The 20,527-nt window shown below is 42.4% G+C and overlaps 1 protein-coding gene and 1 long non-coding RNA gene across 3 annotated transcripts in view; one reads left to right on the top strand and one right to left on the bottom strand.

Annotated features, from left to right (window-relative positions):
- Window positions 1-3,009: 3,009 nt before the first annotated feature.
- On the bottom strand, window positions 3,010-5,188 carry RPLP1 (ribosomal protein lateral stalk subunit P1). Its single transcript, XM_077746427.1, has 4 exons — window positions 4,979-5,188; window positions 4,219-4,293; window positions 3,569-3,686; window positions 3,010-3,133 (listed from the first exon to the last, which is right to left on the bottom strand). Exons 1-4 carry the CDS (start codon window positions 5,048-5,050, stop codon window positions 3,054-3,056), a joined length of 345 nt encoding a protein of 114 aa, XP_077602553.1. The 5' UTR covers window positions 5,051-5,188; the 3' UTR covers window positions 3,010-3,053.
- A 117-nt stretch (window positions 5,189-5,305) lies between these two features.
- Window positions 5,306-20,527, top strand: part of LOC144216959 (uncharacterized) — a 28,572-nt gene continuing 13,350 nt past the window's right edge. For both annotated transcript variants that reach the window (XR_013330810.1, XR_013330811.1), the window contains exon 1: window positions 5,306-5,693. This is a non-coding gene — a long non-coding RNA (uncharacterized LOC144216959). The remainder of the gene's footprint in view (window positions 5,694-20,527) is intronic.

The following is a 20,527-nucleotide window of genomic DNA, read 5'->3' on the forward strand; positions in this document are numbered from 1 at the left end:
GCTCATGTTGCTTCATCTGAATTTTGCTGTAGATGCTGCTTCAAATTATGGGGAGAAAGGATTTGACATCTTTTATTTGAATTTGTAGCAATATACCAAGTTGTTTTGTTGCATAAATATTGTGAATTCTTTCATTTTAATTAGAGTGTTTCTCTTTTCCAAAAGGTGGTTTTAGAATTTCATGCGTGGTTCTCTCATTTTTAGAAAAAAAGAAGAAGAAAACAGGGTAAAACAGCTAACAGGAGTTTTGGATTTTTTTTTTATCCCATTATGTAACACATTCCGTGGCAACATGGATTAAAAAAAAAACTTAGATGGTTTGTCAGGAAGCAAGTCGGTTCCTAAAATTTTCTCTTACACCTACTCCTGGTCCCTTGCTAATGCAAGATTATTAAAGGGGTGAGTGAGCCAGCCATGGACCTGAGGGTGTTCTTTCAATGGCCACAGGAGAGATGTGAACAGAATCTTAGAAACAATGGAACTTTTTATTTATTTATTTATTTCTAGGAGAGAGAGAGAGACAGCGTGAGCAGGGGAGGGTCAGAGAGAGAGGGAGTCACAGACTGAAACAGGCTCCAGGCTCTGAGCTGGCAGTCAGCACAGAGCCCGACGCGGGGCTCGAACCCACGAACCGCGAGATCATGACCTAAGCAAAAGTCGGACGCTTAACCGACTAAGCCACCCAGGGAGCCCAAAAACAATGGAACTTTTTAAACAAAGTAGCAGTGAACAATCAGAAGTGGGAAATCAATTACCCGGAAGCCAAAGCTGCTGCCTGATTGCAAAGGACAGGCTGGAGGGAGTTTGGAGAGTGCAAGGTTTAGGCTCACTGAGCTGGGGATTCTGAGAACGAGGTCAGCTGTGTTCTTTGTACCTTATGCAGAAGGGAAATAGTGTCTGCGTACCTTGGAGCATTGATGGGCTTGTTCCCTTACTCTGTTCATTCCCCAGTATAAACTAGATATTATTTTCATTTTGCAAAGAAGAAATTACAGGTCAGGAGAACAAGGGGGGGGGCAGACTTTTTAATTCAGTATCCAGTCAATAAAAATATAGCATTTTCTACATGTGTATGTGAGTCTCCTAGTTTTTTTATCAGATTATCTCTGGGAAAGGTTTTTAGCTCTATTTAGATTTTTACTACATTAAAAGATTTTTCAAAAACTGGGCCCACCCATGAGGTCATGTTAACACTTGAGTCGGTGTGCCTGGGTGGCTCAGTCGGGTTAGGCATCCAACTCTTGATTTCAGCTCAAGTCACAGTACTGAGCCCCGAGTTGAGCTCTGCGCGGAGTGTGGAGACTGCTTGGGATTCTTTCTCTCTCAAAAAACACTTGAGTCTTACCATAGTGAACATGTACTGTTTGGATAACTGAATTTGGTATTTATAAAAAATATCCCGATTTACCACTTTTCAGCTGTTCTAGATGCTGTTTTCCTTTATCTTCTTCGTAGGTGCTCTCTTCAATCCATTGAAATTATTTCCTTGGCTACATGAGTGTCAGTATTCCCTCCTGACACTTGAGCGCTCACCGAATGCAAGGAATTCCTGTTCTCAGAACTCTGCAGAACCCAGTGAAGTAGACGCTATGGTTACTGAGGAGGAAACTGACGCAGGAGGGGAGAAAGGAGCCACAGCACAGGGAGAGATGCAGAGTAGGCTTTGCAGTCAGGGCCAGGTTTGAATCCTTCCACCCATTTACTAGTCTTCACCTATTAACCTCTAAACTTCCACTTACCCATCCGTGACATGGGGTCTTCCCTTGGGACTGTTGTGCAGGACAGGACCGTGCCTGAGATCAGCGTGGCAGCATTCGGCTTTAGCCGACAGACGAGGCTATGAAGGAAAAGTAGGAACCTAGTGGGGGTGTAGACCAGTTTTCATTTGAGCTATAGGTCCAAGGTGGAGTTTGAACTCATGACCCCCAAAACAAGAGTGGCATGCTTTGGCTCAGCTAGCAGGAACCCCATGGTCATTTCTATTTTATGACCAAGTCCTCACTGGTCCAAAGGATTCATTTCTAATGCATGAAAACTAAAAACTTGAATGACATCTTTGTGCTACTGCTCACTGCCCGTCGTTACTGCCGATCCTAAACTGACCACCATAGCTCTTCATCAAAGCTGGCAATTTAGCATCATTTATTTTCTAGCTGATGGACCTTTGAGTACTGCTCTTTTAAAGTACTGCTTTGAACACTCCCTTAGATGGATCTTGATGCCCTTAAGTTCTCTTGGGTAATACCTAGAAGTGGTGAACTGCTGGGTTATATGGTGGGGTCTTAACAACGTACACTAGCTCTTTACCCAAGGGGTTCTAAAACTTACACAAATGGTCTCATACACTGGAGTGAGGACAGTTGGGATTTAAGTTGCACTTCTCATCAACTCCTGATCTCATTGGGTATTAAATGGAGACAGAAAAAGGGCAAGATGTTCCATGTGGCTGGCACCTAATAGGTGCTCTGAAGGCAAAATAATCAGGTTTTGTAAATCTCAGTCTTAGGGTCCCCTGGCATTTTCAAGTGAACCAGTCTCCACCACAGTGCTCAGCTACCCTGTTTTGTTATTTGATTAACAAAACCTACTTTGTTAATCAAACACTGGTTTGAATTCTGGTTTAAGCCAGTGAATGGGGACTCACACCTGAATTGTTCCCACTCCTTCAGTACTGCTGAACCAAACCCAAGGCTTCAACAGCATTCTGGCTCAGCACAGAAGAAGTGTTTGCAACCAGGATTCTATTTGGGATTTTCAAGGTCTTGATTACACCACCACCAGGGACTCTTCTTCCCATCAAGGGGACAAACCCCGTAATCATGAACATGTGACCCCAACAAGGCATCTGCTCTGATCCCTCCTTCTCCCACCTCCCCACACGGTTCTCAGTGATACAACAGCAGATGCCTTCTGGGCACAAGATGCCAGCAGGGGCGTCTTGCTGGTGTCCTACCAGAAGGCTGATCAGCCTGACAAAGCACAGCCCTAAACAACTGGCAAAACCAACGGTAACAAAGAGTTCAGCCTTTTATTTAACAGGTTACATAAGAGATTTAGTCAAATAGACCAAAGCCCATATCATCATCAGACTCCTCGGATTCTTCTTTCTTTGCTTCCACTTTCTTCTCCTCAGCTAAAAAACAAACAGACAATCACACACCTCAATATTTTAAACTCCCAAGAGCCACAGGCCCTTCAGGTTACATGGTCAAAAATAACCTAGACCTCCTTCTAACAACTGTTCCCCTGGTTTTAGGATTTCTAGAAATCATCATCCACTCTTAGCAAATTAAGAAGTATTACAGGGACACCTGGGTGGCTCAGTCGAACTTTTGACTTTGGCTCAGGTCACAATTTGTGGTTTATGAGTTCGAGCCCCGTGTCGGGCTCTGTGCTGACAGTGCAGAGCCTGGAGGCTGCTTCAGATTCTGTGTCTCCCCCGCCCCACCCCTTCCCCACTCATGTTCTGTCTCTCAAAAATAAACATTAAAAAAAGAAGTATTCTAGGCAAGACAGCTCTTCATGTCTATACTCCTCTCTCCAATACCAAAACAAACCAGTTTTCTACCTGGGGCAGCCGTGGTGGACGGAGCAGGACCTCCGGCTGGTGCAGCACCGGCTGCTGGGGCGGGTCCACCAGCTCCTACATTGCAGATGAGGCTCCCGATGTTGACGTTGGCCAGGGCCTGGAACACACACGCACACACACGTGCCACTCAGTTCTGTCCTTTGGTTACAGACATTACCCCCACAAAAAGTGTCCCCGTTTGAACTTCCAGCAGCCGCTTCCCAACACTAAACTGCTCTTCCTTGTCCTTGCAGGAGTCTGCCAATGACATTTTGTCTGCCACTGCGACTCCCTAAGACTTACATTAGCTAGGGCTATGAAGCTCTATGAAAAATTACTCACAAAAAAACTCATGCTTTGAATGTTAAAATTGCAATGCTGTACTTAAGTAGCAGGGTAAGATATCTAACTCCTATGCACCTTTATTTCTATACACCTCGTGTATTTTTTGGTCCTGGTTTCCAGATTGCGGACCAAGAAGGAAAAGGCAAGACAGACTAATTAGACTCTCAAACTGTAACTATGAAGTGATCACTTTAAAAAGGTCCAGTGAAATATGGCATTTTTTGAGTCCTAGGGATACCTGAGTTAATACTCAGTTTCTCTTCCCAAATCTGCTCCTCCACATCACTTTGCTGCCATCACCTTACCTTTGCAAACAAGCCCGGCCAGAAAGGTTCAACATTTACACCCGCTGCTTTAATGAGGGCATTAATCTTATCCTCCTAAAAAGAAGTAAACCAGCAATCCGTCAGAAAGGGTAGCTTTCATAAATGTCTCCAAAATACCGTAATCGAGAGTAAATCACTCAAAACGTGCGTACCAACACCCATGTTTAACCACTTCAAATTAGTCCACTTGTATTTCGCGTATGCTTGTTTAAAATCCACCATTTCTTACACTCCTACGATGATCACGAGCAAAAGAAACGCACCCTGCTCCCGTGTGCCTGGCACCTGGCAAAGCGGCGCGTTTATCACTGCCACTTCCCGGGTCCGGACTTGCTATTTTTAAGTTACCAGTCAGGCGGCGGGGTGGAGTAAGTTTACGTGCTGGCCCCACGAGGCCTAAGAGGACCAAAGAAATTCAAGGCCACCCCGCCGAACAGGGACAAAGTGCCCTAGATGCGGGTGAGGATGTCCTCAGGCGGAGAAAGCTTCGCTACAGAAAGCTTCCCGAAGCCAGAGCGCGCAGCCCAAGTGAAATCCAGTCCTTCAGGGGCCAGCACGTGGCCTAGGTTCCCCGGCCGCCCGCCATGCGGGGCCCGCCCGCCACCGAGCGTCCGCCCCGCCGCCACCGGGGTAATGATGGCCGAGGCTCCGGCCGGAGGGCTTGCCAGGGACGCCTGGCAAGCAGAGAGAAACGGCTGCCCGCAAGCCCACCCCGCCGCCGGCCCGGGCCCGCACTCACCGTGACCGTCACCTCGTCGTCGTGCAGGATGAGGGCCGAATAGATGCAGGCGAGCTCCGAAACAGAGGCCATGGTGCAGGGGGTGCTGACCGGGCGCTGCCGACCGCGGTGCTAGTCGCCGGATGAAGTGAGAAGCTCACACCAACGCGGCCTTAGCTTCCTCGGAAGAACCGAGCACCTTAGCGGCAGCTGCGGAAAGGGGGTGCCGCGCCTGCGCGCAGGCTCTTATACTGGTCACGCGGACCAATCGGCGCCCGCGCCCGGCGGAAGAGGCGGAGCGAGAAACGCCTGCGGAGGCCGCGGAGGCGCCTGCGCACAAAGCGTGAGTCGCTTAGCGAGTTCGGGAAGTTGGTTGGACCTCGCTGCGAGTGTCGTAGTCTCTTGGTTCCGCTGGAAGTCGGCGCTCGTGAACAGTAAAAATATTTTTAGGAAAAAGTTTTCTAGGTAAATGGACGTCACCCACACGTACTGTGTCCCGTGTAACAGTATTTAGCCACTTAATGGCGCCGGCAGCCTCCCCCAGCTGGCGTGACCACTTGGAGCGCAGGAGCTAAATTTCAGCCTGAGGGACTCGCTTGCTCAGCGCAGCTTCTCGGATAAAATACGTGACGTAAGAGGAGGAAAAGAGAAGCTTGTGACGTAGCCTTTGAGCGTCTATGTCCCGGGAACCGAGGCACACTACAGGGATGCATTTAATCCGGACGCAGCCTAAGAGGTAAGTACTATTATTATAAGTATCTGTTAGGGTAGGGGAACTTTCCACTTAAATTATTATTTAAAATTTTTTTTTTTTTTTAAAAGTAACACAGGCACTNTGGAAGTATCTTGAAACTGCTCTTAACGTTGTTCAGGACCTCTTGATGCACCTGCTGTGCCGCATTGCTATTTTGTATCTTTTGAAGCTTAATGAAATTGGTGTTGGGTTCCATACTGAGAGTTGGGCTTTTTAAATTTTTTTTGAGATATAATTGACCTCACGTTTTTATTTCAGGCGTAGAACATAATTTGATATTTGTATATATTGCAAGATGATAAAAAGTCTAGTTAACATCCATCAGCATACATTTTGGACTTTTAAGATCTACTCTTTTAGCAACTTACAAGTATGAAATACCAGAGTCCCCATGTTGTACATTACATCCAGTGACTTATAACTGAAGGTTTGTAACTTGACGCCTTTCACCCATTCCATCCCTTTGGCAACCATCAGTCTGTTCTGTGTATCTAGGAGTTTGGTTTGTTTTGTTGTTGTTGTTGTTGTTGAGATCCCACATATAAGTGAGATCATACAGTAGTCCTCTTTCTCTGACTTATTTTACTCCGTGTAATGCCCTCAAGGTCCATCTATTTGTCTCAAATGGCAAGATGTTATACTTTATTACGGGCGAGTAATATTCCTCTGTGTGTGTGTGAGACATTTTCTTTATCCATTCATCCATTGGTAGACACTTTGGTTGTTTCCATGTCTTGGCTACTGTAAATAATGCTGCTGTGAACACGGGGATGAATATATCTTTTGGAATTAGTGTTTTTGCAATCTTTTGATAAGTACCCAGGAATGGAATTGTTGGATCATATGGTAGTAATACTTTTAATTTGGCGGGGGGGAGCCTCTATACTGTTTTCCATAGTGCTTGTGCCAAATTATAGTCCCGCCAATAGTGTACAGGTGTTCCTTTTTCTTTGTCGTCATCGTCAGCACCTATTCTTGTCTTCTTGATAATAGCCATTCTAACAGGTGTGAGGCGATAGCTCTCTGTGGTTTTAATTTGCATTTCCCTGCTGATTGGTATTATTGAGTATCTTTTCATGTGCTTTTTTTGGCCACGCCTTTGAAAAATGTTCAGATCTTTTGCCCATTTTTCATGGGATATTTCTTGATATGGAGTTGTATGAGTTCTTCATATATTTTGGATATGAATCCTTTTTTAGATAAAATTTTCTCCTTTAAAAATTTTTTTTAGTGTTTACTTATTTTTGAGAAAGAGAACCAGAGTATAAGTGGGGGAGGGGCAGAGAGAGAGTGGGAGACAACAGAATCCGAAGCAGGCTCCAGGCTTTGAGCTGTCAGCACAGAGCCTGCCATAAGGCTTGAACTCACAAACCATGAGATCATGACCTGAGCTGAAGTCGGATGCTTAACCGACTGAGCCACCCAGGCGCCCCTGTAAAATTTTCTCCTATTCAGTAGGTTGCCTATTCAGTTTGTTGATGATTTCCTTTGCTGTGCAGAAGTGTTTAGCTTGATGTAGTCCACTTGTTTATTTCAGCTTTTGTTGCCTTTGCATTTGGAGTCAGATCCAAAAATTCATTGCCAAAAGCAATGATTACCGCCTATGTTTTCCTCTAGGAGTTTTCTGTTGCAGGTCTTACATTCAAGTCTCTAACCTATCTTGAATTAACTTTTGTGTATAGTGTAAGATAGTGGTCCATTTTCATTCTTTTGCGTGTGGCTGTCCAGTGTTTTTTGAGGAGGCTGTCCTTTCCTGAGTGTATATTCTTGATTCTTTTGTCATAAATTAATTGAGCATATATGAATGGCTATTACACTATATGGTAACTAACTTCAATTTCAGCAAAAATAAAAAACACCATAACCAAAAGGAAAAAATGTCAGATTGGGAGGAGATGAGAGGCCCAAAGTCCCCATAGGCTGTATTTAAAGTCCTACAAACCAGCAAGAAAAGACACAACTGTCCTGTTTTGCAAAACATCAAAAATTATCAACCAAGGTGGAGGGGCCTGTCTGGCTTAGTTGGTAGAGCACACAACTCTTGATCTTGGGGTCCCAAGTTCGAGCTCCACACTAGGCATAGAACTTACTTAAAACAAAATTTTCAACTAAAAGTTACTAGGGCTCAGAAATTTTTATTTCAACTTTAAAGATGGGACACCACCATTAACAAAGTGGTTAAAAGCTTTGATGTCAGGCTCATACTTGGGTTTAAATATGGGCTCTGCCATTTATGATGTTGGGGTCCTTGAGCAAGTCATTAATCCTCCCAGTCTATGTCTTCACCTGTAAAATACAGAGAACACCTGTACAGGGTGTCAGCTACTGAGCGCCCAGTTAACCAGTTATTCTTTTAACAGTTAAGGAGAACAAGATATCAGTTGCACATACATTTCCCTTTATTATAGTGTGTTGTTCACGGACTTTGTGGATTCAACATCATGCTTTTACTTTAAACAAATTCTCCTACCTCTCAGTCTCCTATCATAGTACAAATGTCCTGTTAAGATGTATTTTCAAAAGACTAAGCAGGGCGGGGTGGGGGGGACCTGAGTGACTCAGTTGGTTAAGCATTTGACTCAGTTTCGGCTCCAGTCATGAATGCAGGGTTCATGAGTTAGAGCCCTGCATCAGGCTCTGCGCTTGGCAGCATGGAGCCTGCTTGGGATTCTCTCTCTCCCTCTCTCTCTCTCTCTCTCTCTCTCTCTCTCTCTCTCTCTCTCTCTCTCTCTCGCTCGCTCTCTCGCTCTTTCTCTCTCTCTCTCTCTGAAAATAAACATTAAAAGAAAAAAGAAGTAAGCAGTATGCCAATTAAAAAGTTAATAAGACGTGGAAAGGTTAAATCCAGTAACATCTACTGAAATAGGATTAAACTTTAGTGTTCTGGAGCATTCCAGAAACACAGCCACGACATTGCTCATTACTGTTAGTGACAAATAAGTGACTTATGTGGATTAATGTCACACCTTCTCTACTGATAAAAAATAGTGCCGCAGTGAACATAGGGGTGCAGGTATCTTTTCAAGTTAGTATTTTGATTGTCTTCAGGTAAGTACCCAAAAGTTGGAATCATATGGTAATTCTAAGTTTAGTTTTTTGAGGAACCGCCATTTGTTTCCGTAGTGCCTGTACCACTGTCCGTTCCCACCAGCGGTACCCAAGGGTCCCCTTCTTTCCGCATCCTTGTTGGCACTTGTTACTCTTGTCTTCTTGATCGTGGCTGTCCCAGCAGCTGTGAGGGGGTAGCCCACTGTGGTTTCTTTTGCATCTCCCTGATGATTAGTGATGTTCAGCATCTTTTCGTATACCTGGTGGCAATCTGTATGTCTTCTTTGGAAAAATGTTTATTTAATTATTCTTCCCAGTTTGAAATCAGTTTGTTTTTCTCTTACTGAGTTGTGTGAATACTTTATATATTTTGGATATTAACCCTTTATCTGATGTGTGTTTTGCAAAAATTTTCTCCTATTTTGTGGGTTGCCTTTTACATTGTTTCTTTTGTTGTTCAAAAGTTTTTTTTTTCCTTAAGTTTATTTTTACTTTTAGAGAAAGATCTAGAGCAAGCGAGGGAGGGGCAGAGAGAAAGAGAGACAGAATCTCAAGCAGGCCTGACACTGTCAGCACAGAGCCTGATACAGGGCTCAAACTTGTGAACCATGAGATTATGACCTGCGCCAATATCAAGAGTTAGACACGTAACCGATTCTGCCACCCAGGCACCCCTGTTGTTCAAACATTTTAAGTTTGATGTAATCCCTTCTGTTGATGTTTGCTTTTGTTGTTTGGTGTCACATCTAAAAATCATTGCCAAGACCAGTCTCAAGGAGCTGCTTCCCTACAAGAAGTTTTATAGTATCAGTTCTTTCGGTCGTCTGTGTCAAGTCTGTAAACTGTTTCACGTGAATTTTTGTGAGTGTGTAAGATGGGTGTCCAGTTTCACTGTTTTGCATCCGTTTATCCACTTTTCTCAACACCGTTTGTTGAAGAGACTTTTCTCTTCCACATTTGGTGCTATTAGCCCCCCCTTGTTAACTATTAGTTTAAATGTATGTTGTTAAATGTATAAGCAGAGGTTAATTTGGGGGCTCTCCAGTTTGTCAGTGTGTCTGTTTTTGTTCCAGTACCGTGTGTTTTTAATACTGTAGCTTGGTAGTGCAGTTTGCTCTCAGGAAGTGCACTACCTCTGGTTTTTTTCTTTAGTTATTTGGAGTCTTTGGTGGTTCTGTATAAAAGTTACGGTTGTGGGGCGCCTGGGTGGCTTAGTCGGTTGGGCGTCCGACTTTCGCTTAGGTCGTGATCTCGCGGTTCGTGGGTTCGAGCCCCGCGTCGGGCTCTGTGCTGACTGCCAGCTCGGAGCCTGGAGCCTGTTTCAGTCTGTGACTCCCTCTCTCTCTGACCCTCCCCTGCTCACGCTGTCTCTCTCTCTCTCCTAGAAATAGATAAAACATTTAAAAAAAAAAATTTACTGTTGTTTTTTCTTTTTCTACAAAGAATGCCGTTCATATTTGATGGGGATTCTGTGGAATCTGCAGACTGGTTTGAGTTGTATAGACGTTTTAACAATATTAATTCTTCCAATCCATGAACACAGGCTGTCTTTCCATTTGTGTCCTTTTAGATTTTTTTAAGACTTAATCATTTTGTTGACATATAATTAACATACAGTGTTTTATTAGTTTCAAGTGTACAACATATTGATTCCACAATTGTGTACATTACTCATTGCTCATCATGATAAGTGTAATAACCACACATTATTACAGTATCAGTGATGATATTCCCTTTGCTGTACTTTTCATTTCTGTGGCTTATTTATCTTACAACTTGAAGTTTGTAACTCCAGTCCCTTTATTTTGTCCATTCATCTGCTCGCCTCCCTTCTAGCAGTGGCGTTTGTTCTCTGTTTGTTTTGTTTTTTAGATTCCACATATAAGTGACATCTTATGGTATTCGTCTTTGTCTGACTTATTTCACTTAGCGTAATACCCTCTATCTAGGTCTATCCAGGTTTTTGCAGATGGCAAGATCTCATTCTTTTTTATGGCCAAGTAACACGTGTGTGAGTGTGTGTGTGTGTGTGTGTGTCTGTGTGTCTGTGCGCACGTGCATCTTCTTTATTCATCCACTAACAGACGCTTGGGTTGCTTCCATATCTTGGCTATTGTACATCTGCAGTAAACATAGAAGGGCATATATCTTTTGATTTAGTGTTTTCATTTTGGGGGGGAAATACCCAGTAATGGAATTACTGGATCACATGGTATTTCTGTTTGTAATTTTTTGAGGAACCGCTGTACTGTTTTCCACAGTGACTGGACCAATTTATATTCTCACCAACAGTGCAGAATGTTCTGTTTTCACCACACCCTCATCAACACTTGTTATTTCTTGTCTTTTGGGTACTAGGCATTCTAACAGGCGTGAGGAGATGTATCATTGTGGTTTTGATTTGCGTCTCCCTGATGATTAGTGACATTGAGCATCTTTTCATGTGTCTGTTGGTGATCTGTATGTCTTCTTTGGAAAAGTGCCTACTCAGGTGTTCTCATTTTTAAATTGAATTATTTGTATTTTTTTGGTGTTGAGCTGTATGAGTTCTTTACATGTTAACCCCTTATTGAATGTATCATTTGCAGATATCTTCTCCCCTTCACTAGGGAGAAAACCTTGTTTTGTTGATGGATTTCTTTTACTGTGCAAAAGCTTTTTATTTTGATGTAGCCCAATAGTTTATTTTTCCTTTTGTTTCCTCTGCCTGAGGAGACAGATCCGTATATATGGTGCTAAAGCCAATTCCATGAGATTACACCTTGTGTCGTCTTTCAGATTTTTACGGCTTCAGGTCTCACATTTAGGTCTTTGATCCATTCTGAATTTATTTTTCTGTGTGATGTAAGAAAGTGGTCTGGTTTTATTCTTTGCATATAGCTGTCCAGGTTTCTCAATACTATTTCTTGAAACAACTGTATTTTCCCCATTTTATATTCTTGCCTCTTTTGTCATAGATAAAATTACTGTATAACTGGGATTTATTTCTGGGCTCTCTGTCGTGTTCTACTGAACTATATGTTTATGCCAGTGCTATATTATTTTCATTACTTTAGCTTTGTAGATATCTTAAAATCTGGAATTGTGATACCTCCTGCTTTCTTCTTCTTTCTCCAGATCACTTTAGCTGTTTGAAGTCTTTTGTGATTTCATACAAGTTTTAGGATTACTTGTTTCAGTTCTGTGGAAAATGCTCTTGGTATTTTGATAGGGATAGCATTGAATTTGTAGATTGCTTTAGGTAGTATGGACATTTTAACAATATTCATTCTTCTGATCCATGAGCATGGTATATCTTTCCCATTTGTGTCATCTTCAGTTTCTTTCATCAGTGTTTTATAGGTTTCAGAGGACAAGTTCTTCACCTCTTTGGTAAAATTTATTCCTAATAATTTATTGTTCAAAGCCACTGTTTCCTCACTGATTTTCTGCCTGGTTGATGTAGCCATTTCATGTAAGTGGGGTGTTAAAGTTCCCTATTATTATTGTATTACTGTTAATTTCTCCCCTTGTGTCTATTAATATTTGCTTTTGTTTATTTAGATATTCCTGTGTTGGGTGCATAGGAGTGATCCTTTTATTTTTATGTAGTGTTCTTTATCCCTTGCTATAGTTATTGTTTTTCTATTTTCTGTGAATATTTGAGATTAAAAAAATTTTTATTAGAGTGTGAGTGGGGGAAGGGGGGGAGAGAGAGAGAGAGAGGAGAGAGGAGAGAGAGAATATTAGGCAGGCTCCATGGTCAGCATAGAGCCCAACATGGGGCTCAATCCCACAACCCTGAGATCACAACCTGAGCTGAAATCAAGAGTTGGGTGTTCAACCAGCTGAGCCACCCAGGCGCCAGTATTTTTTTTTCCTCAAATTTTTTATTTAAATTCTAGTTAGTTAACATACAGTGCAATATTGGTTTCAGGAATAGAATTCAGTGATTCATTACTTACATACAGCACCCAGTGCTCATCATAACAAGTGCCCTCCTTAATACCCATCACCCATTTCATCCAGCCCCCACCCACTTCCCTTATCCACCCTCAATTTTTTCTCTATCATTAAGAGTTTCCCATGGTTTGTTTCCTTCTCTTTTTCCCCCTCCTATACGTTCATTTGTTTTGTTTCTTAAATTCTACATACAAGTGAAATCATATGGTATTTCTCTTTTAGTGACTGACTTATTTTGCTTAGCATAATACACTCTAGCTCCATCTAGGTTGTTGCAAATGGCAAGAATTCATTCTTTTTGATGGCTGAGTCATATTCCAGTTGTGTGTGTGTGTGCACGCACGTGTGCTCAAGCTACATCTTTATCCAATCATTGGTCGCTGGACATTTGGGCTCTGTCTATAGTTTGGCTATTGTTGATAGTGCTGCTGTAAGCATGGGGCGCATGTACCCCTTCAAATCTGTATCTTTGTATCCTTTGGGTAAATAGCTAGTAGTGTAATTGTTGGATAATAGGGTAGTTCTATTTTAACTTTTTGAGGAATCTCCATACTGTTTTCCAGAATGGCGGCACCAGTTTGCATTCCCAACAGTGCAAAACGATTTCCCATTCTTGGCATTCTCACCAACACCTGTTGTTTCTTGTGCTGTTAATTTTTTTAATGTTTTTATTTATTTCTAGGAGAGAGAGAGAGTGTGAGCAGGGANGGGCTCGAACCCACGAACCGTGAGATCATGACCTAAGCGAAAGTCGGACGCCCAACCGACTAAGCCACCCAGGCGCCCCTCTTGTGCTGTTAATTTTAGCCATTCTGACAGGTATGAGTTGGTATCTCATCGTGGTTTTGATTTGTATTTCCCTGATGATGAGTGATGTTGAGCATCTTTTTGTGTGTCTGTTAGCCATCTGGATGTCTTTTTGGAAAAGTGTCTATTCATGTCTTCTGCCCACTTCTTCACTGGATTATTTGTTTTTTGGGCGTTAGATTTGATTAAATTCTTTATAGATTTTGGATGTTAACCCTTTATCACATATGTCACTTGCAAATATCTCCTCCCATTCTGTAGGCTGCCTTTTAATTTTGTTGATTGTTTCCTTTGCTGTGCAGAAGGTTTTTATCTGGATGAAGTCCCCATAGTTCATTTTTGCTTTTGTTTCCCTTGCCTCTGGTGACATGTCTGGTGAGAAGTTGTTATAGCCAGAGTCAAAGACCTTATTGCCTGTATTCTCTAGGAGATGGTTTTCTGTTTCACATTTAGGTCTTTCATCCATTTTGAGTTGTTTATTGTGTATGGTGTAAGAAAGTGGTCCAGTTTTCCCAACACCATTTGTTGAAGAGACTGTCTTTTTTTCCACTGGATATTCTTTCCTGTTTTGTCAAAGATTAGTTGACCATATAGTTGTGGGTCCATTTCTGGGTTTTCTGTTGTGTTTCATTGATCTACTTGTCTGTTTTTGTGCTGTCTTATGAGTATAGTTTTATAAGAGCTTGAAATCTGGAATCGTAATGCCACCAGGTTTGTTTTTCTTTTCCAGGATTGCTTTGGCTGTTTGGAGTCTTTTGTGCTTCCATACAAAATTTAGGATTGTTCTAGCTCTGTGAAAAATGCTAGTGTTATTTTAATGGGGATTACTTTAAATGTTTATTTTTTTTAAATGTAATTTATTGTCACATTGGCTTACATACAACACCCAGTTCTCATCCCATCAAGTGCCCTTCTCAATGCCTGTCACTCATTTTCCCCTCTACCCCCCCCCCTCAGTTTGTTCCTCTGTATTTAAGAGTCTCTTGTGGTTTGCCTCCCTCCCTCTTTGTAACTATTTTTTCCCCTTCCCTTCCTCCATAGTCTTCTGTTAAGTTTCTCAAGATCCACTTATGAGTGAAAACATGGTTATCTGTCCTCTGACTTACTTATTTCACCTAGCATAATATCTTCCAGTTTCATCCACTGCAAATGGCATGGTTTCATTCTTTCTTCTTGCCAAATAGTATTCCATTGTATATATAAACCACATCTTCTTTATCCATTCATCAGTTGATGGATATTTAGGCCCTTGCCATAATTTGGCTCTTGCCATAATTTGGCTGTTGCTGAAAGTGCTACTATAAACATTGGGGTACATGTGTCCCTGTGCATCAGCACTCCTGTATCCCTTGGGTAAATTCCTAGCAGCGCTACTGCTGGGTCATATGGTAGTTCTATATTTAATTTTTTGAGGAACCTCCACACTGTTTTCCTGAGCACCTGCACCAGTTTGCATTCCCACCAGCAGTGCAAGAGAGTTTCCTTTTCTCCACATTCTCACCAGCATCTGTATTTTCCTGATTTGTTCATTTTAGCCACTCTGACCAGTGTGAGGTGGTATCTCAGTGTGGCTTTGATTTCTATTTCCCCGATGATGAGTGACGTTGAGCATCTTTTCATGTCTGTTCGCCATCTGGATGTCTTCTTTGGAAAAGTGTCCATTCATGTCTTCTGCCCATTTCTTCACTGGATTATGTATTTTTTGGGTGTTGAATTAGGTAAATTCTTTATAGATGTTGGATACTCTTTATCTGATTATGTCATGATCTCAGTCTTTTTGTACTTGTTGAGGACTGACTTGGGACCCAGTATGTGATCTACTCTAGAGAATGTTCCATGCGCACTCAAAAAGAATGTGTGCTCTGATGCTTTAGGGTGCAATGTTCTGAGTATATCTATTAAGTCTATCTAGTCCAATGTGTCATTCAAAGCCCTTGTTTCCTTGTTGATTTTCTGCTTAGAAGATCTGTTGACTTCTGTGAGTGGGTTGTTAACGTTCCCTACTAATACTGTTGTCAGTGAATTTCTTTGTTTGTGATTGATTTATATATTTGGGATCTTTCAAGTTGGGGGCATAAATATTTACAGTTGTTAGACCTTCTTGATGGATAGACTCCTTCATTATGATGTAATGCTCTTCTTTATCTCTTGTTACAGTCCTTGGTTTAAAATCTAGTTTCTCTAACGTAAGTATGGTTGCTCCAACTTACATGATAGATGTAACATGATAGATGCTTCTCCATCACTTCACTTTCAATCTGCCAATGTCTTTAGGTCTAAAATGTGTCTCCTGTAGGCAGCATGTAGATGGGTCTTATTTATTTATTTATTTTTGTGATCTATTCTGATATCCTATGTCTTGTCTTTCGATTGGAGCATTTAGTCCATTTATGTTCAGGGTGAATGTGGAAAGATAAACTTTTAGTGCCATTGTGTTACTTGTAAAGTTGGTGTTTCTGGTGATGTTCCCTCTTCCTTTCTTGTTATTTTGGGGTTTTCCCCCCCACTTAGAGAGTCCCCCTTAATATTTCTTGCAAGGCTGGTTTAAGTGGTCATGAACTCCTTTAGTTTTTGTTTTAGAAACGCTTTCTCTCTCCTGTTCTGAATGACATCCTTGCTGGATAAAGTAGTCTTGGCTGCATATTTTTCCATTGAGCATGTTGAATATATCACCCCACTCCCTTCTAGCTTGCTGAGTTTCTGTGGACAGATCTATTGTGAACCTGATCTAGCTTCCCTTGTGGGCTAAGGACTTTTTTCCCCCGCTGCTTTCAGGATTCTCCTTGTCTCTCTGTTTTGTGAATTTGACTATGATTTGTCTTGGTGATGGCCAGCTTTTGTTGAATTTAATGGAAGTTCTCTGTGCTTGTGGGATTTTGATGTCTTTGTCCTTCCCCAGATTGGGGAAGTTTTCAGCTCTAATTTGCTCAAATAAACCTGTTCCTTTTTCTCTCCCTTTCACCTTCTGGGATTCCTAGGATTCGAATATTATTCCTTTTTAATAAGTTGCTGAGTTCTCTCATTCTACCTTTGTGATCCATTACCTTTGTTTCCCTCTTCTTTTCAGCTTTATTATTTTCTGTAATTTTAATCTTCTCTATCACTGATTCACTGCTGTTTTGTCCATCCTCACCGTCATAGCATACATTTGGGTTTGCATCTCAGTTATAGCATTTTTAATTTCAGCCTGACTAGAATTTAGCTCTGTATCTCTGCAGCAAAGGATTCTCTAGTGTCTTCTATGCTTTCTTCAAGCTCAGCTAGAATCCTTATAATTGTTTTAAACTCTAGTTCAGACATCTTATTTATATGTGTATTGATTAAATCCCTGGCTGTCATTTCTTCCTGTTCTTTCTTTTGGGGTGAATTCTTCCACCTTGTCATTTTGGAGGAGAGGAAAAATGGGAACAAAAATTTTTTTAAAATAATAAAAATAAAGGAAGCTAGGTCCTAGGTATGTTTTGGTCTGCTTGTTAAGAGAAGCTGCCGTATTCTCTCCCTCAAGTTAGACAGATTGTTCTCTTAATCCTCAGACCAATTTCCTAGTGTTAAAAATGATTTGATGTTGATCTAGCTGTGTTCAAGGGATAAGAGAAGCCCAGGGTCACCCTACCCCTCCACCATCCAAACTCCTCTTTCAGTCATTGTTTCAAAGTCTGTTTTGTCTGATATAAGTATTCCCAAGCTGGCTTTTGTTTGTTTGGTTGGTTCTGCTTTCATTTACATGGTATATGTTTTCCCATCCCTTCACTTTCAGTCTGCACATGTCTTTTGGTCTGAAGTAAGCCCCTTGTAAGCAATATATAATTGGGTCTTTTTTTTTTTTTTATCTAGTCACCTTAAGTGTTTTGATTGGAGCANAAATTTTATTTTTAAAAAGCTAGCAGGGAAGAAGGGCAAAGGAAGAGGAAGAGAGAATCCTAAGCCGGCTCCACACTCAGTGTGGGCTCAATCCCACAACCCTGAAATTATGACTTGAGCCAAAATAAAAAATCAGATGATGAACGAACTGAGGCACCAAAGCACTCCACCGCCTTTTTTCTACTTCTCTTCCTCTTTTCCCTTTTGTCTGATGGTTTTGTTTAGTGTTATGCTGGTATTCATTTCTCTTTATTTTTTGTGTATCTGTTATAGGCCTTTGATTTTGATTACCGTTGGATTCATAACATGTTTATGCCAGTCCATAGTAAGCTGATGGTTGCTTAAGTGAACAGATTCTAAAAGTACAAAATTTTTACTCCTCTTTACACATTTTATGTATTCCATATTAGGTGTATGATTTCATATTTTGCATCTTTTATTTTGCTATGCTTTGGCTAATTTTGTAGATATCATTCATTTCACTACTTTTATGTTTTAACTTCCATACTGGCTTTATAAGTGATTAATATACTACCTTTATTGTAAGTTTGTTTTTATTTGTGAAGTTTTTTCCTTTCAGATTTTCTTCTAGTTAAGACCTTTTCTTTGCACTTAAAGAATCCTCTTTAACATTTCATATAGGGCCAGTTTAGTGGTGATGAACTCCTTTAACTTTTATTTGTCAGGGAAACTTTCTCCTTTATTTCTTAGTGGTAACCTTGCTGGGTAAGGTATTCTTGGTTGTGGTTTTTTCCCTTTCAGCCCTTTGAACATATCATGCCACTCCCCTCTGTCCTGCAGAGTTTCTGCTGAAAAATCAGGTGATAGCTTTATGGGTTTTTCCCTTGTAACTGGTTTTGTTTGTTTTCCCTTGTTGCTTTTAAAACTGTGTCTTTATCGTTACTTTTTGCCATTTTAATTGTTAGGGTTTTGGCGTGGACCTCCTTGGGTTCACTTTGTTAGCGACTCTTTGTGTTTCCTAGACCTAGATGTTTGTTTCCTTCCCCAGAGTGACAAGGTTTTCAGCTGTTGTTTCTTCAAATGAGTTTTTTGCCTTCGCTCTCTTCTCTTTTTTTTTTTATTAAAAAAATTTATTTTCATATAAAAGTGCCAAAATATCCACCAGTGTCATAATCTATCTCAGCAACCAGTTTACGCTAGTAATCAAAACACAAGCCTCTTTATTCACATTGTTTAGAAACCAGCCGCTTTTCACACTTTCCCACAGTAGCTGGAGTCTCTGGACAGCGGGAAGCCTGTGCCCCATCTGCCGCCGCAGTCCATATGTCCAGGTTTGTGTAGGCACGGAACGGGTTAAAGCCCGGGTAGTACTCCTTACACAGGACAGCCTGGTTTTCCATGTGAGTCGAGTGTTCCGTGGTGGGGCTGACGGGGCAGCAACTTTCATATACATCACTCTGCGGGGCCCAGATGGAACCAAAAAGTCCAGACATTGGAGACAAGCTTCGGGTGCCTGTGAGGTAGGGCAGAGAATTGAGGAGACCAGCATGTCCCCAGGCAGTCGGCAGATTGGACGGGGGACTCCAGGTAGACTGAGAGTTGTGATCCATAACGTCTGTCTGAATTTCGGCAGGACAAGGGAAGCCATTGGGGTAATTCACGTTTTCTTCCGGAAAGGCATTGTAATCGTTCAGTTCCAACGGACAGTACACACTGGGGAACTGGCCTTCACAAGTTGCGTTCCAATCAATGAACGGGGGCAGGGCCCTGCATCACGCCAGCCAGGCTGCTGTCCACAGGGCAGTTGTAGCCGCTCGTCACACACACGAGTTGTGCCGGCCACAGGTCTCCAGGTGGGTAAAGACCTTTATCTTCTTCGACACCCGCAGGCCCGGCAGGAAGCTGGGACAGGGAGGTTCTGCGTAGTGTGGGACATTATTCATGTTTGCGGGATTGCAGATGTTATGAGAAAGATTCAAGGAGATGGGAGTTTCTGAAGGAAAGTCATTTTGGGAAGCGTGTCTCCGGCTGGCAGGAAGTGCTGAGGGCCCCCCGCGGGCTTCTTGTCCCCGTCACAGCTGCTGCTGCTGCTGCTGCTCCAGCTGCCCCAGCTGCCATGGCTGGCCCGAGCACCACCCGAGGAGCTGCCGCAGTCCGAGCTGGAGTCCGAGCAAGACTTCTCCGCACACTTCTTCCCGGGCTTCTGGTAGTAACCCTCTGCCTCTGCCCGTGCAGCAGGTGAGCTGCTTCCGATGCCGGCATCTGTTTTACCAGCTTGCCCCGGGTTCTCCTGTACACACCAGTTCCTTAGTCGATGGCACTGCTCACCTCAGGCCTTTCAATGCATTGCACACAAGTTTTAATTCACTCTGTTCAGAAGGCCTCAAGACCTGAGCAGTACCTCTCTTCTTGTTTTCTCTACATGTCCGATTTTTATTCCAACTTCAGTTTTGCAAATTTCCTCCTTTTTTCTCCTGAAGCTTCTTCTTCCTATAGGATCTTCTTGCTCAACTGAAGGTATGTCTGTAATGAGAAGGCTTTTATACTTGATGATGTCACAAATGGCTTTGGTCAGGTCCAGTGAACATCTTTATGACTATTATTTTGATTTTTATAATAAAGCATATTGTTTCATTTAGCTCTTTTTCTGTGGTTTTGTCTTATTCTTTGGTGTGGCACATTCCTCTGTCTCCTCATTTTGCCTAACTTTGTTTTTATGTATTAGGTAGCAGTATCTCCTGGTTTGAAAATAGTGGCCTTGTGTAGTAGGGGTCCCATGTTGCCCTGTAGCGCAGGCACCCCTGGTCACCAGAACCAAAGAGGATAGATACGTCTTTATGGGCTGTGTGTGCCTTCTTGTTGGGGCTAATCTGTGATTGCCTTCAGCCCTGCTAGTAGCACTTAACCTGCTTTGCCTGCGGCGGGCATCCTGGGAGTTTACTCCCCCTGCTGAGAGCCCTCCGCAGCAGCACTTAGTGGACAGGGCGAGCAGTCGGTCCAGCTGTCTGTACCCAGCCTCCGCCACAGCTGTGAGGCTTGTTCCATGCAGTCAGCTAAGAGGCTCAGCTGCAGGAACTACGGGCATGTTGGTGTGTGGGCTGATTTCCACCATGTCTCAGGGCAGGAGTCACTTTGGAGTGACACCTGTGAGGCAGGCAGTTGGATCGGGCAGGTCTGCCGGAGACCGCCAGGGTGGG

Source organism: Crocuta crocuta, unplaced genomic scaffold (assembly GCF_008692635.1).
Source record: "Crocuta crocuta isolate KB4526 unplaced genomic scaffold, BGI_CrCroc_1.0 scaffold130, whole genome shotgun sequence".
In the NCBI taxonomy this organism is placed as follows: domain Eukaryota; kingdom Metazoa; phylum Chordata; class Mammalia; order Carnivora; family Hyaenidae; genus Crocuta; species Crocuta crocuta.